The following is a 23,877-nucleotide window of genomic DNA, read 5'->3' as shown; positions in this document are numbered from 1 at the left end:
GGCGAGACAGGAAGCAGATCAGTCTGTTGTCCTGGGTGCCAGTCTCTCCCTGGACAGAGAACAGGGTGCTGCTCCTCACCCTGGAATCCTTCATTCCAGGTCCCTGCCCTCTTTGTCCTCTCCTGGGAGCGCCTATCTTACCTAACTCATTCTTGCCCCCTAAGAGGCAGGTGAGACCCTAACTTCTCCAGGCTTTCTCCCACCATCCTGGCAGCCCCCCTCTTCGCTCTGTCCCAGTCCCAATGCCACCGACAGTGTCTGTCTGTTTCTCCTACTAGTGCCCATGCTCCTCATGGGCAGAGCTGGTGATTGCCAGGCTCTGTATCTATTAGAGATGTAGGATGATTTTTTTAATCTTCACCCATGGACATGCTTATTGATTTTAGAGAGGGGAGAAAAGAGGAGGAGAGAGGGAGAGAAACATGGATCAGTTACTGCCTCTTGTATGAGCTCTGACCAGTGATCGAACTGCGACCTTTTAGTTTATGGGACGAAGTCCCAACCAACCGAGCCACACCAGCCAGGGCAGTTGTAGGATGATTTTTAAATGAAGGAGAAAATGAAGTGAGGGGAAGAGCCCCAAGACCCTAAAACCATGTCTCACTGCAGGAACCATGAAAGGAACTGGGGAAAGGAAATGAAAAAGACATCTTTACATTTTATGTGTCTGCATCAGATTTTCTTAATAGTAATGGCAACAATAAATGAACCAAGTCCAGCTTAAGCCTCTCCCTTGATACGTGAAAAGGGGAAGGGAGCAGAGGAGGGCACAGTAAGCACACAGCGGACGTAGGCTGGAGGCCCCCAACTCCCTTACCCAACATTGTCCTCCACAAAGATTTAGAGAGTGAATACACCTTCCACAAGGATTTCCATTGCTCATTTTATTTCAACAGTCAACTTGTCCCCAGAGAAGAAATTGCTGACATCATAGGTACTTTGGAAGCACCATTCTATTCTCAGAGAACTGCATGAGTGCTTACAAATGGCCCACTTTTTTAAGTTGGCAATCACTATAAAAACACTAAATAATAAAACTTTAATAGATTTTTAAAAAACTAGAAATGATGCCTATAAATGGCTTAAACTTTATGGAGGGGAGGTGAAACAGCCCCAGTGGTCACCGTGCTTACTGGTAAAACCCCTTGGAGGAAGGGCGAGGGGCCGTGGCCAGGTAGGCTCCAGGGACAGGGCAGCAAAGAAGGACACTCCAGAACCTGCTGTCAGTGCCCTGGCCCTGGCTGCTCGCCCTGGCCACCTGGATGTGCTGGGCGCCTGAGGTTGGTGCTGCCCCCGGCTGGGGACTAGGCAGAGGCAGAAGGCTGAAATACATGGCGCCTTCTGTCCTGGAGTGGGGTCTGAGGAAATCAAAGAACGCCTCTGAAGGCGAGTCTCACAAAGGGTAGCACAACCCAGAGATGGTTAAATTCATTCCTAAACATGAGTTTCCATCAGCCACCCCCTCCTCAGAGCCCTGGCCCGCCCCTGGGAGCTTCCTCCTCCCTTCTCCTGTTCAAGCTCACATCTCAGGATTGAGAGAAACTTAGAAACCATCCTCCTCCTCCTCCTATCTTGAAGTGAGAGTTAACTCTATCTTACGTCTATCACTAGCCTCCCTCCCTATATATCAATGAACACAGACAAGAAAATCATCGCTGCCACACCCCGCACTGCCCCACTTTGCTGGCCCGAGGGCCTGGGCCTAGTCGGACTGCTCCTGAGACGATGGCTGGTTGGGCTCCTGTGGCACCTCTGCATCCTGGTCATCTGCAAAGAACAAAGAGAGGCTGGATTTAGAAGTGGGAAAAAATACCTATTTTTAAGGTGAAAGTTTTCTACAAGGCATTCTCATCATTCCCAGGCCCCAGGGGGAATTAATTTGCCTTTAATTTGCTGGGTGCCAGGAGGCTGGAATTCTAGTCCTCAAATGACACAGGCTCAAGTTCAAACTCCGGTCCTGCCTGTCACAGGCTGGGTGGCATGAAACAAGCTACCGAAGCTCTGAACCACAGCGCCTCCTCCTGTCAAATGAGGTGACACCTACCTTGCAACATCAGGCCAACACAGGGATCAGGTAGAACAGTAAGTGAGAACTAACTCTCACTAATGTCTGCATCATTTCAGGTTCTGTTTAATCTCAGAATGGCCTCATGAGGTAGGGAACATTCTTAGTCCACTTTTACAGATATTGAAACTGAGGCACCAAGGAGTGAATTAACCTGCCCAAGGTCACATGGCTGGTAAGTGCTGGAGCCAGGCTGTCCAGCACCAAGGCGAGCATGCTTCAAGCCACACTGGGCCACCTCTCCAGCTAACACACCTAGACATCTCACACACAGCAAGTGTGCAACAGGCCTCAGTTTCCTCTTCAATAAAATGAGAATGATAGATATTACCAGACTAATCCAGCTCATGCGCCTTTTCTGAGTCACTTTAAAGACTCTGCTGAGTCTGCCAACCCTTTACAAATCACTTCTTTTCCTGAGAGGCCTCAGGGGAGGGTTGAAAGCAATTTAAAAAAAAAAAAACAAAATAAAACCCTGAACGTAAAAGTAACACAACCCAGAGATGTTGAATTCATTCTGCAAAGGGCCCTTAAAAGAAAACCCAAAGCATTTTCATATGCGAAATTTCAGTTGACCTTCACAGTATCCCAAGGAAGGGGCGCATTTTACAGATAAGAAGGCTGAGACCTAGAGAAGGGTTTGTGACTGATCAATCTCACCCAGTGGGCCAGTGGCAGAACTGAGAAGGGCAGGGTCTCTGGCTCCTGGTCAGGTTCTCTCTCCGGAGTGGCCTGAGGAGAGGAATCATCCCTACCAGACCAAAACTGGCTCCTGCTGCTGCTCCATGCTGAGCATTTGCTGCTTCCCCCACTAAAGAGGCCCGGCACCTCTGTTCTAAACACACAGTCCTGCCTTCCTCCACATCTCTGCCCATGGGCCCTAAAGAGCCATCTAGGGTTAGGGCACTGGAGCCAGACAGAATTCTGTTAAAATCTGAGCTATGCCATTTACATCTATGAGAACCCCTCAGGGTTCCATTAGTTTCCTCAGCTGAGATGGGGACCCACCTCCCTTAATGCTTGTGTATGGAATTCAGGGGGGTGTAAGGAAAGAGCTTATCCCAGGCCCAGCACATTTTAATTCTGTTCTCCATTTCCCCTCTCCCCACATCTACTTCCTCTTAGCCCCCCTTCCTCCTAAAAGGCTTCCTGGCTCCCCCACACACTAGAAGACTGGTATTCACTTACCAGTGGTCTCCTGGTCCGTATCAGAATGGATGACCAGTGAGAAAGGTGCAGGTGGTGGCGGCGGTGGCAGCGGAGGTAGAAAATGGATCGCAGAGAGGAAGCCTGGTGGGAGGAACTGGGGCTGTGGTGACAGTGGCGGCGGCGGCAGCAGGGGCGGCGGCGGCGGCAGCAGAGCTGGCGGTGGGGCGTAGTTTGGCTGGAAGTCTTCCCCTGGCTCTGATACCTGCATGGCACACTCAGCAGAGAAGCCAGACAGGGGAGAGGGTTAGCCAGACGGGCTGACCAAACATGTCTTATCCTCCCAAATGGGGGGCTACCCATGGGCTAGATTCACCTGTGTGGTCCGAATACCTCAACTTGAGCCATGTGAAACAGGGTGTTCAGCAAACACCCACCTAATGATTGAAAGCAAGGGGCGCAGGCACATCTCAGGTAAGCCTGGGGAAGAGCCACATAGTGAGTGACGGGGCCCTTCTGTCTATGCTTAGACCCATTACGTCATTTCATTCATCCTTATGACCAGAGGAGGGTGGTTCCCTTACCATCCTCACTGTAATGATGAAAAATAGCATCGGTGGAATGACGCTACAGCCCCTGGGCCACAGAGCTGGTGAGTGACTGACGCAGGACTGGACCCCACTGCTCTGCACTGGGCAAGGGTCCACATGGCTTCCCAACCACTTGAGGTCCTATCTTCTGGCACACGTAATGACTTAGACTCAAGAGTCAGGGGGTCTTCGGGGGCCTTATTCTAACAGGACAGAACACCTGGGTGTAGCGCAGCTATTACTGAGTCAGGGAAGCTGGGTGACCTCAGGAACGTGGCTTCAGCCATCAACCATTCTGTGCTTCTGTTACTTCTTCAGGAGATGGCAGCTAACCCCATGCCACGGGACCCCAAGGCTGGAAGGGAGGGATCTGGAGGGGTGATGACTGCAGAGCTCAAAGTTTAACTGAGGAAGACATGCGTGTAATAAAAAATAATAATGAATTTCAGATGTAGTTCCTGTTATTTATTCTGCATCCAGATACTTCAGAGCAGCATACTACAAACTGTGTTCCAGAGAATCCTGGTATCCGACAAGGTATTTTTAAGTGCTTTTAATATTCTTTGCAAAGGGAGTTTGAGAAACCCCACATACTGCTCACACAATGGTGAGTCACACGTGAGCACATTAAAGCCCCGGAGCAGTCTGCAAAAATCTTTGATTAACACAGCATTCCCTAACTTAATTTGACCACGAAAAAGGAAGGAAAGCCTACTTTTAAGTGCCTAGTATATGCCAGACCCTGTGCTAGGCACCTTATTTATCTATCAATGGCCCTAAGAGATAGGTACTCTTACCCCCATTGTACAGACGAAAAACCTGAATGAGGTCCTCCGAAGTAGGTGACTTCCTGGGCCATAGAGCTGGTAAAAAGAAGGACTGGACACCAGGACTGTCCAACTCCAGGCCTGTGATCTTTTGTGGGAAGAGAACAGAGGAAGCAAAGAAGCAGCAGGTAGGACAGAGACAAGAAGAGAAGGCAGAAGACGTCCCTGGAGAGTATATGGGTCCTGGGCAGGGGAGCAGGGCAAGGATGAACGCAATTCACAGGCTCTTGGGTTTGAAACAGCTTTACAAATAAGTGCTGGGTCTTCTATACAGACATGAAGTGGGTAGGAGGGGGATTATCAGTGTTTTCATTCCAAGCTACTCAGCCAAGTTTCTCCCTGGATCACAGCTCCTGCCTGGGGCCTGTGGTGGCAGCACGGCCCAGATGAACCAACTGAGATCACACTCTTAACAATGGCCGTCTGGCAGGCCTGTCAATCAGAGCCCTGCTCTGGACGCGGGGCTCCAGGCTTCTGTGTGAGCAGACGGTGGGTGCGTGCTCCACTTGGCCAGGACCCCTCTCTTTGTGCGGAGGCTAGAAATGCTATGCTGTCCCTGGGACTGCAAAGGGGTGGCCACCATCCACAGATTTCAGGCGGTGCGGGGGGTTTGTTTACTCTAACCTTGTCTGAGAGACAGGCTTAGGGTAGCAGAAAGCACCTGGCTCCAGAGTCCTGGCAGCCCAGGTATACATCCTGTTTCTGTTACTGACCTGCTGTGTAATTTGGATCCCAGTCCCTCACTCACTACTTCTGTGACCTTGGACAAATCTACAACTTCTCCAAGCCTTCTTCCTCCACTCTACAATGGAATAATAACACATACCTTGAAGGCTCAAATAAAGGTCAGTAGACGCCCTAGAAATCATCAAGAACAGTGATTTTCAGACTTTTCCCACTTGAATCAATGGAAAATGATTTATAAATAAAACTTCACAGTATCTAAAACAGAGAGAAGAGATACAACTGAGGCTGAAGCAGGAGTGGGGATCCAGCACCCCGTGCGCCTGACCTGCCTGGACAGAGTTAGAATTCCATTGTACTGGCTCCACATTCTGCGGCTAATGACCCTCATTATGTATATGTCAAGCTTTCTTCTTTTTTCTGTATCACTTTACACATTAAACCAAACAAACCTGTTCTCTCCTCACTCTTCTCCACCCTTCACTCAAGGGAAACCCCTCTCTAACATCTAGGGGAGGAGTAAAGGTGCTGGTGGCCTGCATTTCCATGAATGGGAGCCGCATTTGAGCCATCCTTCTCCACAGGTCCAGCCTAAAGGGCCCGAAGTCAGGACTGGTCACACAGGCCTTTCACTATCCTGCCTGCAGTCCCGGCGGCCCTCAGGAGTTGCCAAAAAGGAGATGGCTTTAAACTGTCCTGGTCTGGTAACCACAGCCACAAAACCCGGTCCCCCAGACTTTCACCTCATACACCAGGATGACCTGACTTACTATTTAGTACTCAAAACTCCCTGCTTACAGAGCCCACCAGTTTTTAACTGACCACTGCTCTTATAAAAGGATTAAATTTCATTCCTTCTTTCAACACATATTTCCTAAAGTGACAGGTGTTTGGGGAAAGGTTTCCATATTTTCCATGACTAACCTTAAACACCAATTCCTCCTGAAAGTCCTCTGTAGTCTCAAGTGGGCCATGCCTTTGGGTAGGGGACCTATGTCTGCTCCTGCCTCTGCACGAAACTGCATGGCCCTAGGAAAGTAGTATTTCCTTTCTGATACTCAGCAAAATGAAGGGTCCGTCTAGCATCAGTATTCCAGGAGTCCAGGCTGGTGGTCACTCAGTCAGTGTTCCCAGACTTACCTGAGATGTGTCTGAGCTCCCAGAGCTTTTTAGCCTTCAGCTCTGAAAAGCAAATGCCACGGCCCAGACCGACCTGTCTACACGATTGGACTTCTCTACCCATGTGCATTCCCAGAGGGGCACACTGCACAAGGAAGCCAGCTGGCTTCCTGAAATTGAGCACATATATATTTAAGAGTAGCAAGAGCAAATAGGATAAGGAGAAACCTGGAAAAGAGTGCGGATGGCACTCACCGAGCCTCCTCCATGGTAGTGGCTGTAGGACACATGCCGGAAGCCCTGCTGCAGGGGGATCCCCAGGCCTGGGGATACATCCTGGTAGCCCAAAGGGAATGGGCGATAGGGGTGCACGCTGGAGCAGCTGGGATACAGCTTGGAAGGATCTCTCTCCAGGTACTCAGACCCCACCACAGAATCCGAGTTGATGTTCAAAGAGAGCCCTAAAAAGGCAAGCAATGAGGGAAGTATTAAAAACACAAAGAGCTAGGAAAAAGAGCATGACATTACTATCCAAAGACAGAGGTACGGTAAACACTCAGATCCATTTACAAAAAACTCCCAAATCCATTATGCTTTTGAACCTCCCCGCTTTTTAAACCTTTTACCCACGTCCCATTGTTCAAAAAAGTCCTCGGCACAGCCATGAGGCCCCATGCAGGCTGATTCCCGCCTGTGCTCCAGCCTCATCCAGTGCTGTAAACCAGTAGTTTCTTCTTTCTCATCCACCTCAAAGCCTTTGCAGATGCTGTTCCTTCATCTTGGAAGGTTTTCTCCCCTAAACCCATTTTGCCTCCTAAGCACTCAATCTCTACTCTTCCTTAGCACCACAGCTAGACCATTAACTATTAGAGCTGCGTATGTTGATTTGTGTGATTCTTTGATCAGTGCCTCTCACAAGGACAAGCTCCTTGAGGGCAAGGTGTCAGACTCTCCCCCCATCACCTTTTCATCACTAGTGTCCAGCACAGAGTGAAGTGCTCAGTCCCTGTTTGTTGAGAAAGGGAACAAAGGGAAGCACTGTGTCCGTGGAAAGGTATCCTTCCCCTACAGGATTGCTGTTCTCTGGGGAGATTTTCCAAGTATATCCCAGAAGGCAGAAATGGCCTTCAAGGAGCATCCAGGCCAATCCCCTTGACATACGGAAGGACGGAGCTGGCCGAAGGTGGCAGAGCCAGCAGCCGCCCCGCGCCGCGTCTCCTGACTCAGACCCGGGCTCCTTCTATCACGCGTCACAGGAAAAACCAACAGGAGTCTGTGCTCGAAAACAGCCGTTTTTGTAAGCGCCTCAAATCTACATATGACTTAAAAGTTGTACTTTAAGACTGAAAGCATAATTTACATAGGAACAACGTAATTTATGCACATGGTCAGCAGGAAAAAGTAGACAGCATCTCAATGAGCCAACTTTTTCCTCCAGGGTGGAGCAAAAAAGCTGTCCCATTCCCACCCACACCCAAGGAAAGGGTGGGAGAAGAGATGAAATGGGGTGCGCAAGGCACACTGGGCCAGAGCTTGGATGAGAGGAGGGGCCTCCAGATTGCAGAAAGGGGAGACGGGTGGGCAGGCGCAGAAAGTCCTATAGAGAAAGGGAGTGGGGTGGGGAGAGGCTCCCCACCCAAGGAAAGGGCGGGAAACGTTGCGCAGGCAGACTGGAGCAAGGCAGAGTTGAAGAGAAATCTTCTGGAAAAGGCCTTCAGCTCTTGGAAAAGGGGGAAGATTGCGCAGGCGCAGTTATCATTGAGCTGGCCCACCCACAGAGGCGCTCTGGGAGGGGGGGAGGTGTCTCCAGCGCAAAAAAAAAAAAAAAAGAAAGAAAAAGGCGGGAAGAGGAGCGCAAGCGCAGTACGGCCAATGTCGCCGGGAGGAGCCCCAGCTAAGGGGGCTGGAGGCCATTTTCTTCTTGCAAGATAGAAAGGCGAAAGTTGTAGCTAAGTATTAAAAACCGTCTGCACCCCCCACTCCTTTCTAACTCTTTTACCATTTTGAAAAAAGGCACTCAACCCAAATCCGTATTTAGAGAAAGTTTTCTCAAAGGAGGTTTACCTCAGAAAGCATTCCCCTCCCCCCGCCCGCCCCAAAAGTCCCATTCAGGGACGCCAACATGGGGTGCGGCGAGACTGCAGACCTGAGAGGAATCGGTGGCAGGGGAAGTTGGCGTGGAGGCTGGGAATCTTACCGAAGGCGAATGGCGAGCTGGGAATGGGCCGCAGGGGCCTACGCATCTCCATGTGGCCGGAACTTCCCGTGCCTGCGGCCTCCGCCCCGAGCTGGGGCCCCGCAAAACTGGGAACGGCCACAGCAGCTTCTTCGCTTGCACCCGTGTGGCCGCCGCCGGCTGGAACTGGCTGGAAGGCGCTGGGGCCAGGACTTGGGCCGCGCGGTGGTCTTTCCAGCACGTAGGTGGCCGCACGGTCCTCAGGGCCCGGCTCCGCGTCTCCCGAACTGGCAGGCGGAGGAGGTGGACGGAGGCTGGCAGCTGGGGCGATGGCTTCGGCCCGGGGGGCTCGTTCCTGATCCTCGTCCGAGGCCTGCTTCCTGAGCATCTTTTGAGCGGCCATGATCTTCTGGCGTTCAGTGATAAGGTAGCACTTCTCGCAAGTGCACTGCTTCCAACGACAGTTGCCCGCATGGCCCTTGACTGCCACCAGGAAGCCATGGTTCCGGCACCGCGAGCATTTAGGGGTGCGCAGCATCTTGTCGGCCAGCTTGGCAGTGTCTGCCTTCATAAAACAACCGCCACCTCTAGGAGCTGCCGAGCAAGTGAAGCGAGGAAGAGCAGAGCCCCAGAAGTCCCTGGTGCTGGGGACATTGGATACACTTGTAACAAAGTTGTTCTCAGTACATCCCAGGAACTGCAGCAAGACCCCTTGTATTTTCTCAACTTTGGGAGAGGGGGTGGTGCAAAATTTGGAGTTTCTGTGCCCTGATTAATCAAATGCAAGGGGTTGGGTTGAATAAATTCTGTATAGAATGCTATTGCATGTATGTCATCTGGGTTATCTGATTAAATATTAAATATTTAATTTTCGGAAATTTATATTCTTGTTACCCAGAAGACAAGGTATTTTGTAACTTCAAAAAAGGTGGAGTAATATTCAACAGTCCACAGATTTAAAACTCCAGAGGAATGTAGCTCTCAGTAAACCCATTCCAGTAGAAAAGCTTCCTAAGATACAAACCGTGTTTCTCCTTCCAAAAGCTGCTGGAAAATTTCATTTCTCGCCCCTGCAGAGAAGCAGCTTTCACAGTGATGCTTCCAGAATATCCTAAAGAGCTCAGAGCAGTGTGATAGTTGCTCAGGGGTGTGTCCTGATAGTTTCAATGTAAGACGCTTCATTTCTGGAAGATGGCGTGTAGCTAGCTGTGATGCCTTCCAAAGTAAAACATACTTACAACCATTTAAAGTAAAATAAACCTAGGATATTTTAGCATGGGTTTGAATTATTGCTTAACTTTGCCACAAATTTAGTTATACCTGTAAAGTAACCCAAATCTTAGGGCGCCTGAAAAGATGACATGAATTTCATAGTTTTGCAAGGCTACTAAATTACTTCATTTGCTTTTTTGATAGCAATTTGTAACACCCTGAGGTTTTTTTCTTTTTTAAGGCCCCTAAAAAGAAAAAAATAAAATGGGCCACTCACACCTAACTTGAAAGCTTATAATCATAGAAGCAATCGTGTTTATGAGGGTAGTTATGGTTAACGCCTGACTAAAACATGTGCACTTTACATTGCCCTTTCTCTGAAACTCTGGGAGAAGAATGTTCTGTAGAAGCTAAGGCCTAACTAGTGTCCTTCTTGATTTTCCTGTGCCTCTGGTTGCAGCCGAACTATATATTTTTCACCAGCTGCCAGAGAATAGGAAATGTTTGCCAATCTGAGGCTGATTAGGTACTGAAAGGCTAAATAGGAGATTGTGAAACCTTTTTTCTCTTTTTTTAAATTAAATTTAATTTTATTTATTTATCTTTAAAGTTTTTATTTATTTATTTTTAGAGGGAAATATCAATGTGTGGTTGCATTTCACACGCCCCCTGCTGGGGACCTGGCCTGCAACTCAGGCATGTGCCCTGACTGGGAATCAAACCCGTGACCCTTTGGTTTGCAAGCCGGCCCTCAGTCCACTGAACCACACCAGCCAGGGCATAAAAGCTTTTTTTCTGCTTGAAAGAAATATATTCATATCTCATTAAGAGGGCAAGAGTATATCCTGTATTATTTGGCCCTTCAGGAATTTCACTGGTAATTTTACATCCATTTAAAGAGATCTAGGTTTGTCTCTGATAAAAGGACAGGCAAGTTCTTTTCTGACTCCACCCAATTCAAAATAATTTTTTCACTGACTGCCATTTAAAACGGTACTTAAAAATCATAGTTTTGGTACTACTGTCAAAAAATCTGGGGCATAAGCTTCATTTTTTTCCTGATACTGCAAATTTAAGGTCACTTTCTGCATTATCAAATTTAAATTTTTAACATTAGATGACATAGGGTGATAAGGCCTAAAAAAAGAAAACCACTCTCATTTATATTTCATGTTTGACCACCCAAGTTCTCTTCATTTTCCTAATAATGATTTAAAGGGAAATCCTATGCAAAGGCAACTCTTTGAATTAACATATTTTAGCCTTGTTAACTACAAAATGCTTTTATATTTACTTCATAGCTTTAGGAGTAAAATATACCCAAGGTGATGTGAATTTGCATAGTGCTTTAGAACATTAATAAGCATATGTCTTTTTAATCAGTAATCACGTTGTAAGATGAAGAAACCCCAAGGTTTGTATAGTAAATAATTCTAAGAGGGGGGAAAAAAAGACTAATTTATTTCTCTTCCCCACTGAAGTCTCAATTTATATAGGTAAATTCCAACAGAGCTTTATTTATTTCACTCTTGGAAATTCAGGAAAATTGATAGTTTTGTTTTATTTAGCTTGAGAACTGATTACTTCTTAGGCTGCTGCTTTTTTAAATGTATACATTTCTTTAAATTGTTACTTTAAAAGATGGTAACAGATGGTAACGACATCAAAGTGAAAAACTGAAAGTCAAAAGGATAGGAGCAATAAGTACACAACAGTCCCCTTCCTTCCCCACACCTAAACCTTAGGAAATTTATATTTAAGTCAGTCTGCATCATCATAAGCAATGATTTATGAAATAACAAGTTATAGTTGCTGAGGAATCAGCAGTTTGATTAATTCACCATAAAGGGGCTGGTTGTTGGTCATATCTGACTCCCAGCTTCAGTAATGGCCCCCTTTCCCTCAGAGTCCCAAGTTTCCTACTTTGAATAATGCCTCTTCTCTTTGCTCAATGTGGTTGCTATTGGTACTGATTAATTCATATGCATTTTAAAGGGCCCTGTATTATACAATGCATGGGATATCATTTATAATCATTAAATATCGTGTGCACTGTAATGTTTCCTTAATGTGGCACCCAAGAGTAAGGAAGGCCTTTTTTGCCAATAGCATCTTTCCCCCAGCAACAGATAACCCAAATTATCTGCGATCTGCCCTTCTTTAGGCTTTCTCAAGCGAGCATTAAAACTTCACTGAAGTTTTTGTAGGAGATGGAGGGGAGGATTTACATGACACACCCTAGAGTAAATGCTTTAAAAATCCTGCCTTAGCATTTCAGTTTTCTCAAGATCCAATTCTGCTGTGCCACACCCACTGGAGAGAAACTGGTCTCTTGTCCCTCATCTCCCCTTCCCCCACCCAGTATCCAGCCTCTAGCTTCTCCTTCCTAGATTTTTGAGAGCTGTGTAACAGCTGTGACTATCTTATTTTCCTTTATGTCTAGCACAAAATAGACACTCAGTAAATATTTGTTGAGTGTATAAATGAATCTTGCCTCCCTCTCCTGCCAATGTCAAAGCTATAATTGGCACAGTAAATCAACTTGGCTTCAGCAACTTTCCCCAAACATTATACAAAACAGAAAGCCCAGAGTGAATAAGACCACTCTCCTGACAAGCAGGATTTGGGGATCAACTTCAGTTCCTTGAAGTCACCCCCTATCCCCAATAGTTTAATAATAGTAATAGTAATAGCTAGCACAAGGTATGTATATATGCCAGTAATTCTTAAGTCCTTTATGTGTATTAATAAGATCCTCACACCAACCCTCTAAGGTAGGTACTATTATTTTCACCCACATGTTAAACATGAGGAAACTGAAGCTTAGAGAAGGTACATAACTTCTCCAAAGTTTTACAGCCATTAAATGGCAGAGTGATGATTCAAAACCGGGAAATCTATCCTCAAAGTCCATGCTCTTAATCATGTATCTGCTAACTCAATATTTCTTTTAAACAAACACAGTGCTTTCCTCAAGAAAACTTTGGTGATGAGTAGAAATGTTTGTCTTATTACATACTCCATTACAGTGGGGGCAAAAGTGGGTAAAGGTGGTAGCAACCTGGGGAAACTTCCTAGGACATCCTGCTTAGTTGTTTTCCTCCACCCACAGCTGATATTTTTTTTACCAACTATGGACTAAACATAAAGGACACAGAAGTAAATAAAAATATAAGATCTTTACCTTTAGTCATATATACTAGCTGGCAAGTCATACAGTAAATAATTCCAAATGAAAGGGGAATGGTGGAGGCAGAGAGGACAGGATACCATGGGAACCCATATGAGGAATCTAACGATCAGAAAATAAAGGAATATTTCCTTGAAGGTCTGATTTCTAAGCTGAGGTCTAAAGGATGAGTAGGAATTAGCCAGGTACAAGAGCAGGAAAGTTGTGTTCCCAACAGGGTGAACAGCATATCTGAAAGCCTGCAGTGTGGCTATAATACAGTGAGGTCAGAAGACTGGAGAGAGAAGAGGTAGAGAGGTTAAGCAGTAGCCAGGTCTTGGATGGAATCCTTGGGGGAAAGTATGGGTGTTGCTATCAAAGACGAAGGAGAGAAAATAACATGGCAAGAGCCAGGCCAAACTAGAATCCGCATGCCCAAACATCTAGTCCCTGCCCTTGGTTTTTCTTTCAGAAAGTAGAATAAGTAACTGGGACTTGCATAGGTCTCTCGAGATTAAAATGGAGTTGAGTAGGGTTTTCTTTGGGGTGGGTGGTTCACGGGGTGGGGAGGAGCTGAGGAAGGGGGCACAAATTCAGGGATAGTCATGGCCCTGAACTAGTATGATACTAGGCAGCATTGTTCCTTCTAACCCTGTAGCCCTGCTGACTTACTCATGAATCTCCTAGGAATCTTAAAGAGGCTAGGCAGTGTCGTAAGCCAAAAGAGTGAGAGAAAAGAGTGAGATGAAATCAAACAGAAAGCAGTTGAAGAGGGTATACATTATTAAAAGGGAATAATAGTTTCAATATTCCTGTCCTTTGTTAAAATGCAAATTTGATTTAATACAACATGTATAAATTTAATGTCAGTATATGTAAGGCATTGTTCCCTAGTAAAATTAGAGTAAAAAAGAGCAAAGGAGCAAAGCAAATTAAATTTAATGTCTCTTTTTCTGTGTATGTTCCTTGTCCAGTTTCTTAGAACACTAAATTCCCATTTATTGAGAGAGAAAGACAGAGAGAGAGAGAGCAAACTAGCCCAAAATTTTCCCCTAAATTCTGCTCTTATGAAAATGGTAAGCAGATATCAAGAATTTATTTCAAAAGACCTTTTCATTTTACATCAGAGTCAGTAAAAATTCAATCCATGTTCTAACTATAAACAGATGGCAAGAAAAACTGCTCTAGAAACAGGCAAACTGGGTGAGAACCTGATCAGTACTTATTAGCTGTGTTACCTCAACTAAATCACTTAACTTCTTTAGATCTTAGTAGTAGTAGCAGTAGCAAAAATAATTTGTGCAAGGTACTGTAAATTCCAGTGCCCCACATTTATCCCATTTAATATTAATATTTCATGAATGCTTACAGCTTTGTAGTCATGGTCTCATTTAAAGCACAGAACAACCTCTATAAGGGAGGTAGTTTTATTGTTATTTGACAAAAGGTAAAACTGAAGCTTAGAAAAGTTAAGAAATTTCTTATCCAAGGTGTACAGGGAGTGGCAGAAACATGTATGAATAGCCTCCAACTCTGCATTCTTAACCACTACACTATATTGCCACCATTTAGTTATTTCATTTAACTATTAAGTAAGATCTCTGATTCTTGCAGGATTAATGAGATAATGCATTTAGAATGCCCAACACAATGTCCAGTATCTGGTACATGGTTAGCATACATTACATTATAGCAAGGAGAAGGAAGGGGAAAGGCAATGAGAAATGACAAAAAGAAGTAGTGTCTCTGACTTACCCAAGGCCAACTCCAACAAGAAGATTTGATTAAGCTGCACAACCGTTTTGGGGAGAGTCAGGCTCTCCAAGCATAGATTAAATCAGAAACTGTCCAATACCATTACTATTACCCCCATGTGACTATTGACCACTTGAAGTGCGGCAAATTCAAGTTAAGATGTGCTGAAAATATAAAATATACACCAGGTTTCAAAGACATAATATAAAAAAAATGTAAAATATCTCTTTAATAATTTTATATAGATAATATATTGAAGTAATATTTTGGATATATCAAGTTAAATAAGATTATTTTTAATGTGTTTTTTTCTACTTTTTAAATGTAGCTACCAGAAAATTTTAAATTATATACATATTTTTCATTGTATTTCTTTTGGACAGCACTGAATGAATGATCAGTCTGCTCAGTCCTCCTTCCACTTCCAAAAACCAGGTTTTCAACAGCAACTGAAATTCAAGCTGTTACACCATTGCCATGGACAATATACCATGTGGGTTCGCAGGTCCTTTCCTTATGTTAATTGTATTACCTTCACTAACTTAAATGTACTCTGCTATTTAAGGTTTTTCTAATGAAATCAAAACACTGTTTCATGCTTTAGAATTGGAAATATTTCTCTGACTACTAGCTTAGGTTAGCTAGAAGAGTCTAATAAAACTCAGTTTGCATTTTGAATCTTCAAATGCATTGATATTATTTTTATAGGAATAATTTCATATTTATCTTATTAAATTATCAGTAAAATGCTGTATAAACTATAAAAAAAGAAGTATGTCATTATATACTAAGGTTACAGAATTCCTATAATACATAATCCATCTGATTCTCCTAAGATCCCAAACAGAGGGCATAGGTTGATTATTTATATGCTACTTGATAAATGTAGTCCTTTGGATATTTAATATTTTAAGGACTCTAGAAATTTAATAAAAAATTATTTGATTTATGCCCTTCTCCCTTAGATCCCACCCCAGGTAAACAATTACCACTAGGAGCACTAATGTTGCTTTGCACAGATAATTCTTTTTTTTTTTCCAAAGATTTTATTTTTAGAGAAGGGAAGGGAGTGAAAAAGAGAGGGACAGAAACATGAATGTGTGGTTGCCTCCTATGCACCCACTGCTGGGGACCTGGCCTGCAACCCAAGCATGTGCCTGAGACTGGGAATTGAACTGGCAACCCTTTGATTTGTAAACCAGCACTCAATCCACTGAGCCACACCAGCCAGGGCTGCACAGATAATTCTTTAAACAAACAAACAAACAAACAAACAAAGACAGGGTTTCTTATGAACAGTTTTTATCTATGCATGTAGAGATTGTTACCTCCCACCACATTTTCTTTAAACATGGTTAGACTTACTTCGTTTAATGAGTTTGGAGATTGTTGTTTTTTCCCCTTTAATTTGCCAGATAAATCAGGAATATTTATTTTAAGAGACAGTTTAAGGAACTCCGTAATTCCAATCTGTCAAAGTTTTACAAATAAAACCCAGTTGAATGTCTGTCATTGTTCCCAATCTGGTCAAGCAAAAAGATAAAAAGTATACAATTCATCAGAATAATTAGTTGATTGGGGTTAAATAATTCTAAGAATAAACATTTGACCCTCTGGCACAGAGATTTATCCTCTGGCAGGATAAACCTCCTGGAGTGAGAAGGATTATAAATTAAATGTACAAGATTTAAAATGGTCCTGGTACACCCTGAACATTATTGCAGCATGTGGGACACATTTAGATAAGTTGAAACCAAGTGTGGGTTTAGAGTTTAGCCATCTTTGATCATTGGTTTACTAAAGCTTTATTGCTTTGGTGTGAGGATAGGGGAGCACAGAGGAACTGGTAGGAAGATAAGAATGGTGGCAGCAGTGCCCCCTGCTGCCTGATGGCCATCTTCCTTAACTTTCAGGGATTTTTAAAGAAGTGATACCCCAAGAGACAATGAAACCGTATTAAGTACAAGGAAGTAAGAAAGGAAAGACCTAACATTCGGTGAGGGCCTATGACACTGCAAGCACTGTGCTATAATTTAACTTAATAATAATAATATGAATCTCACTACAAACTCAGGAAAGGCTAGGATGAAGTTTATAAAGAAACTGAGGTTCAAGAAAGTTAAATAACTTTTACAAGATTCACAGGTAGATGTGGAATGAGCAAGGATTTGGATGCAGATATGCCTAGCTACAAATCCAGGGATTCTCATGCCGTGGCACACTGGCGGTGACCGAAGCCTGTGGGCACAGCTCAGACTCCTGAAAGTATGGTGACCAACCGTTCTGATTTGCCCAGGATTGAGAGGGTTCAGGGACACTGGACTTTTACTGGTACAACTAGGAGAGTCTAGGGCAAACGTGGCTGAGTTGGTCACCCTAGCTAGAACTAATTGATTAAGGGACCAGGCTATAAGGGTTATATTGGGCGGGGGAGGGGAGTAGAAAGGAAGGTTGTCCAGCGGTCTGTCTTGTTCCTCTCTGTGCCACAGGTGAGCAATCTCTGACCCACTTATTTTATGCCATGACACATCTGGGACATTGTCAAAGAAGTTTACATTTCTGCCAGTTATGATATCTTCAGTTCCTGTCTTAAATCATCGAAGTCAGTTGGAATTTAGTTAACTGAATAAATCAACCACTCAAATGGAGGGGAAAAGTTAGATACTAGCATTCCAGAAACATGAGTTTTGTGAGGGCCAGAAAAGGGGGCTGAATAACAGAACTGACATTCATAGAATGTTCATTATGTACACAGGGCACTAGGCTAGGTATTTTATGCACATTATCTCCTTATAACATCTCTAAAAGGTTATAATTAACCCTAATTATAGATTTTTAAATGAAATAAATGAAACTCAGAAAGAGCTAAATAATTTGCCTAAGTTCACACAGTTAGAAAAAAAAGGTGAACTTAGAATTTACTTTTACCCAAAGCTGTGACTTTTTCCACTATATTATAGTGTTTAACACATAGTAATGCTTAATAAATATTGACTTCCCCTTCCCATTGTCCTTCATTTGCTTTTTAAAATAAAATAACACACCAAAAACTAGATCCTCCAAACTCATGATGGATATAGAGATCCATGATGGGGATAAAGTTATCTGCTTAAGTTCACTGTACATGTTGAAGCTGAGAGAATAATTCAAGTAACTACTTCAATTTACTCTCACTGATGAGCTGGCCAATCAGTACTCAATGAGACGAGATAGAACACTAAACAATGAGATGATACATAAGTGAAGTTAGCAATGTTTTTACAGGCTTGTCTGAAGTATTTCCTATACCATTTTTCAAATGACAATTTACCTGCCTAGATTAAATACAAATTAATGTCTGGCATACTACTTAAATACTGTAATTATCAGACAAAACACAAGAGAGGTATGTTAATAAAGGAAAGTTTTCTGGCATACATATTTTGCCCCTAATTCTGTAAGACAACTTGAACTGGCAGAGGAAAGTGAACAGACATACACAAAGACATGGACAGGGATAAGGACATCTTGCATATACATATTTGTGTAATGGGGGTGGAGACATGATTAATGGGCCTAAGTATTTATGGCCCAATAAGCAAATATCCTATATGTAAATTAAAATGTGATGAGAAGGGAAGTGAGCAAATATGATATAGAGATCAAAAATATCTGCAAGATACTTGAACAAGCAGAGGTTCTGTTAGCAAAGAGGACTAGGAAATTGGCTCTTGGGTAGATAACAACAGTGCCACTTCATATCTATGAAATGGGAAGAACATTTATCTTGTATGGTTGTTGTATGGATTAAAGATATTTAAATCACCTGAAAGAGTAGGTACATACTCAAGAAGCATTTGCTATTGTTGTTTCTAAGCACTCCATGATTCTGTTTTTAGAGCTTATGAACATTCTGTTTGGGGACAATGTGGGATATTATTAGCACTGCTTTGATATATTAATTCAAAATGGTCCTGGTTGGTGTGGCTCAGTGGATTGAGTGCCAGCCTGCTAACCAAAGGGTCACCGGCTCAATTCCCAGTCAGGGTATATGCCTGGGTTGCAGGCCATGTCCCCAGTAGGGGGCGCATGAGAGGCAGCCACACATTGACGTTTCTCTCCTCTTCCTCCCTAAAAATAAATAAATAAATAAATCTTCTGAATGTACCCCGCAGATAATAGGAACTTAATAAAAATCTGTTGAAAGAATGAATGAATACATTTTAACTTTCTTTAAGTATAACAAATAAAAGAACACAAAAGTTTGTTACATCTGGCCCTGTGGAAAGGTCTACTTCTCAACTCAAGTTAGCAGGAAGAATACAGCAAAAGTGAAATAATGATTTCAGAACAGAAATGTTGCCCTGTACTACCTAAGTACCAAGGAGAGAAACTTCGTAGTAGTAGATGTGTGCTCTGTAATGGCAAAATATTCTTCCATGCTACTTTCAGTTTTTACAGACCTTATGGCTGTGTTGCAGTAAAGTTATCAAACTAAGAATTATCCAAGAAAATTTTGGTCCTGAAGATTTCTAGATTGTGTTCTTCAACTTGTCCATTTTATTTTGCGACATTTTAATGGTACAGAATAAGTACCCAATACAAATGATATAAATTAATTTAACCTCTGTTTTCATAAAATAGCCAGTGCTCTGTTACATGCCAGCAAAACATCCAAATTGTCCCTTTAGGATATAGAGGCCTGAGTAAATGTAGCAGCTGTTATTACTTTAGCCCTTTACTCCCTATTTTCTCTAAACTCCATTTTTGATAGAATCCAGCATTTCCCAAAATATGCCCCATGGAAGACTATGTCTGTAAAATGGGAATAGGTATCATACAATAAAGGAGGTTTGAGGCCCAGTAAAATTAGGAAACTCTAAATTAACAAAGTTAAAGTTCTTTACTATGGAACTTCTCTTTAATATTTTAATATACCTTATGAATCTCCAAGAAGAAGCTGTAGTGCAGTGTTTCTCAATCTTATTCATTATTGGCTGGCCCTCCCACCCTAGGAGCCTTTTTAGACTTTTTCTAAACACCCCTCTCTATCCCCTTTTCCCTCCCTCTGCCCCAAATTAAATACTAAGGAATAAGATTTTGTTGAGTAGAGTTGAATTTTGTAGGGCCACAAACTATTGTACTAAGATTTTTTGACCCCTAAAAAACAACTTTCACCCCCTTGGGAATGAAATCACCTCAGCTGAGAAGGCATGCTCCTCAGACATGTTTGACCATCAACCTTTTTCACGTGGACCAATATCCCCAGGTACATACTTGGGAAACCCTGATTTAGTCAGCATGGAATATTTTAAAACTTCATTGTTCCCTTATGATTCAAGGAGAGCATCTTCTCTTTCATACTGAACTTCCTGGTATTAAAAGATAAGTTGAAGCATACTAAAAATTTTAATAGTTTATTTGAGCAAAAATTGATTCCAATCAGGTAGCACCAAATGGGAAATAATTATAAGTGCTCCACTGACAGAAGCTGGGGAGAGACTTTTATAGAGAAGATGCCAAAGAAAGCAAGGAATTTATTTGATTGACTATAGCTTAAGTGGCTGCCTTATTTGGGAAAGCCTAGCTGGCTGTTTGTGGTTGACTGTCTTAGTTAGTTGTCCTTAGGTTTCAATTTCTTAACCTTGAGAATGTATAGGCTTAGGTTTTTGGTTCCCTTATGTAGACTACTAAGGCATCTGAACCATCTTAGTCTAATGCCCTCTTCATTTAATTAATTTAACACTGGTATAAGCCTACAATAAGGACAATAGTTCAATAAAACTTGTCAATTGAGAAAATTTGTATGTGACTCTGCTCTGGTCATCGTCCTTAGTTTGTGGTTAGAATTTTATACCAGTCACTTAAAAAATTATGGTAAAACACACATAATGTACACTAATCTTAAGTGTACACCTTAATGGATTTTCAGATTTGTATATATACTTAGCTCAGAATTTAAGTATTGAATTCTTGATGAAAGAAACTTAAATCTTTGACCTTCTGTGATCCCATACTGTGGTTTTCAAATTAGTAAAGTTTAATGAAGAATACACCTAAGGGAGCATATTAAAGTTGTATATCTCTACTTTCAGAGATTCTCATTCAGGGGATTTGGGATATAATCTGGGGTTTTAAATAAAGCACCCCAAGTGATTCCAATACAGGTTGTCTATGGATCACACTTCTGAAAAACACTGGCCTTCCTATAGGATAAAAGTCACACGTTCTCAACAAGGCATTAAGTCTTCTCCTAATTTGACTCAATTCATTTTTTCCAGATTCATTCTTTGCTAGTTTCCACTATGTCCAATTATTCATCTCTCCTCCACAGGTCATACACTCCTATTTACCTTTACCTTGACTGTCCATGCTTATTTACATAGCAGATTTCTATGCATCCTTCAAGACTTAGCTACATTGTCATCTCTAGGAAGTCTTCGTAACCTCATCAGGCAGAATCAGTTGTCCCTCATTGTTTATCCAGATGTTTATTCAAAATCCTGTTATAACACTGATCACACAATATGATTTTTAAAATCTCCTTGTTTAGAAGCAAGTAGGAATATGTCATAGCTCTATCCTGTGTCTAGCTTTTTCCTAGCTCCAGCTCCGCACAGGACCAGCACACAGTGGGTGAAGAAATGAATGTATGCTACTGACTCAGTTCTCATTTTCCAGACCAGTGAGACTGCGAAGCGCCCTATGGAGAAGAGAGGATTCCTGACTTATTTTCATAATATCAAAAATCATGGCAGGAATTCAGTAATCAATGAAAAAAATATCTAATGAATGAAAATAATCAGCTCCCCCCTCAATTTACTTCCGTGCTTACTAAGCCCTCACTACAACTCTTGGAGGAAAAATAAGAATGAAGTATGAGTGTCAGGAGGAGGGAAATGTCATCCCCACCAGGAGCCTTAAGACTGGGCCCACAGCACTGGGTTCTTAGTTCTCTCTGCCCACTGCCTTCATAGAATATTCTGTTGCCACGGAGATGCCCATTATTTTAAGCGGGCACATTGGGTGAGGACTCCAAAAAGGTCTCTCAGGAAGGCAGCTGTGCATGGCGACTCTTCGCCCCCTCGCCAACCTCCTCATCTATTTACTCGCCTATTCTTGTGTTTACTCATGTTTGTACTTGTTGATTTATTTTTTTAGCATTTTCGTTGAGGACTAGGTAGCAAAGCTGCCACTGGGCACAGAAAGCCTTACCGACCCCACAGAGGTAAGACCTAGGTACCATGAACCAATGGCTGAAAAGGGCTGAGGGGGCGGGTTCCTGCTGTTACCAAAAACCCCTTCTCCGGAAGGAGTGAGGGAGGGGCGGAGGACATCCCGAGGGTGAGGTGCCCAGAGATTTTCCTAATTAAACTCTCGCGAGCGGGCTTCCAAGACCTCGCGCCGACGCGGCCTGTAGGAGCTGCGCAAGCGCGGTTGAAGCGTTGGGAGAAACCCTGTAGGCGCCTCGCGGGCAGCCAGCTCACCCTGACCGTTGGTTTGGCTGGCTCGCGAGGGAGGTTCACTACGCCTCTGCGCCTGTTCCGCGGCCCCTGAGGGAAGAAGGAGCCCTGGCTGAGGGACTTGTGTGATTATACGGAGAGTGGCCGTGAGTGACGCTGGAAGTTACCGAGCCCTGCAGGCGAGAAGGGCAGGCAGAAGCAAGGTCAGGCTGTGGATGGAGGCGGCCGCGGAGGAAAAAAGCTATGAATATGGCTCTACGAGATACCTGCTGCTCTGCGGCCTGGGTGGGATGGTGAGCTGTGGGGTGACACACACAGCCATTGTGCCCCTGGACCTGGTCAAGTGCCGCATGCAGGTGGACCCCGGCAAGTACACGGGCATCCTGAGCGGCTTTGATGTGACGGTGCGGAACGAGGGGCTGCGCGGCCTGGCCCGAGGTTGGGCCCCGACCTTTCTTGGCTACTCCCTGCAGGGCCTCTTCAAGTTTGGCCTCTACGAGGTCTTCAAGATCCGCTACGCAGAGCTTCTGGGCCAGAAGAAGGCCTACGAGTGGAGAACCAGCCTGTACCTGGCCGCCTCGGCCAGCGCCGAGTTCTTCGCCGATGTGGCCCTGGCACCCATGGAGGCGGTGAAGGTCCGTGTCCAGACGCAGCCAGGCTACGCCAGCACGCTGCGGGTCGCAGCCCCCAGAATGTACAGCGAGGAGGGCCTGTGGGCCTTCTACAAAGGCGTGGCGCCGCTCTGGATGAGGCAGATCCCCTACACCATGATGAAGTTCGCCTGTTTTGAGCGCACCGTGGAAGCCCTCTACAGCTACGTCGTGCCCAAGCCCCAGAGCCAGTGCACCAAAGCTGAGCAGCTCGCTGTAACCTTCATGGCCGGCTACATTGCTGGCATCTTCTGCGCCGTCGTGTCCCACCCAGCCGATTCTGTAGTTTCCATTTTGAACAAGGAGAAAGGCAGCACGGCTTTTGGAGTTCTCTGCAAACTGGGGTTTGGGGGCATCTGGAAGGGCCTGTTCGCCCGGATCATCATGATTGGCACCCTGACAGCGCTGCAGTGGTTCATCTATGATTCTGTTAAGGTCTATTTCAAGTTGCCTCGCCCTCCAGTCGCTCAGGCACCAGAATCGCTCAAGGAACAGAAGTAGGCGTGGATTTGTCAAGTCCGGTAGCCATTATCGGCCCATATTTCGATCCAGTGGAGGAGTGCGTTCAGACAGTACTAGTGTGTAAAATGTTAACATTTTCTTGGAGAGGTGATTTAACATGCAGTCCAAGTTCTCTTTCAATGATTGATTCCTGTTTGGCAATCCAAGGGGATAGCAGCCTTTTCATTTGCAACCATTATCTTTGGGAAGTCGCCATGGTTGCTTTAACTCAATAGTTTTTCAACAATTATAGGGGAAAAAATGTCTTAACAGGAATTAATGTTAGATAATTTCATGTCTTTAGATTGTATCTTCTTTGATTCCGTGGAGATTATCCAAGCATCATTACTGAATAGCCTACTAGTGAGGTTTTAAGGTCAGCACAGCTATATAGGATAGGGAACAAAGTAAAATTCTGCTACACAGTATTCATCTCAATAGAAATCGTGCACCTATTGAATAGATGAAGGACTCATTCGATATTTCCTGTTCATGTCCATTACAGGTAGAAAATTTATTAAAGGTTAAATTGTGACTTACA

General features: G+C 43.9%; 2 protein-coding genes across 2 annotated transcripts; one reads left to right on the top strand and one right to left on the bottom strand.

Moving 5' to 3' along the window:
• Window positions 1-1,702: 1,702 nt before the first annotated feature.
• Window positions 1,703-9,151, bottom strand: DMRTB1 (DMRT like family B with proline rich C-terminal 1). The gene is made up of 4 exons (XM_054572435.1): window positions 8,629-9,151; window positions 6,687-6,892; window positions 3,254-3,476; window positions 1,703-1,767 (listed from the first exon to the last, which is right to left on the bottom strand). The coding sequence occupies exons 1-4, from the start codon at window positions 9,143-9,145 to the stop codon at window positions 1,703-1,705; spliced, it is 1,011 nt and encodes a 336-aa protein (XP_054428410.1). The 5' UTR covers window positions 9,146-9,151.
• Window positions 9,152-21,719: 12,568 nt separating this feature from the next.
• Window positions 21,720-23,336, top strand: LOC129069330 (phosphate carrier protein, mitochondrial-like). Its single transcript, XM_054572019.1, has 2 exons — window positions 21,720-21,748; window positions 22,325-23,336. The coding sequence occupies exons 1-2, from the start codon at window positions 21,720-21,722 to the stop codon at window positions 23,334-23,336; spliced, it is 1,041 nt and encodes a 346-aa protein (XP_054427994.1).
• Window positions 23,337-23,877: the final 541 nt, after the last annotated feature.

Source organism: Pteronotus mesoamericanus, unplaced genomic scaffold (assembly GCF_021234165.1).
Source record: "Pteronotus mesoamericanus isolate MK-2021 breed Mesoamerican mustached bat unplaced genomic scaffold, CSHL_Meso_final contig_105, whole genome shotgun sequence".
Taxonomy (NCBI): Eukaryota; Metazoa; Chordata; class Mammalia; order Chiroptera; family Mormoopidae; genus Pteronotus; species Pteronotus mesoamericanus.
This window is presented reverse-complemented; position numbering and strand designations above follow the sequence as displayed.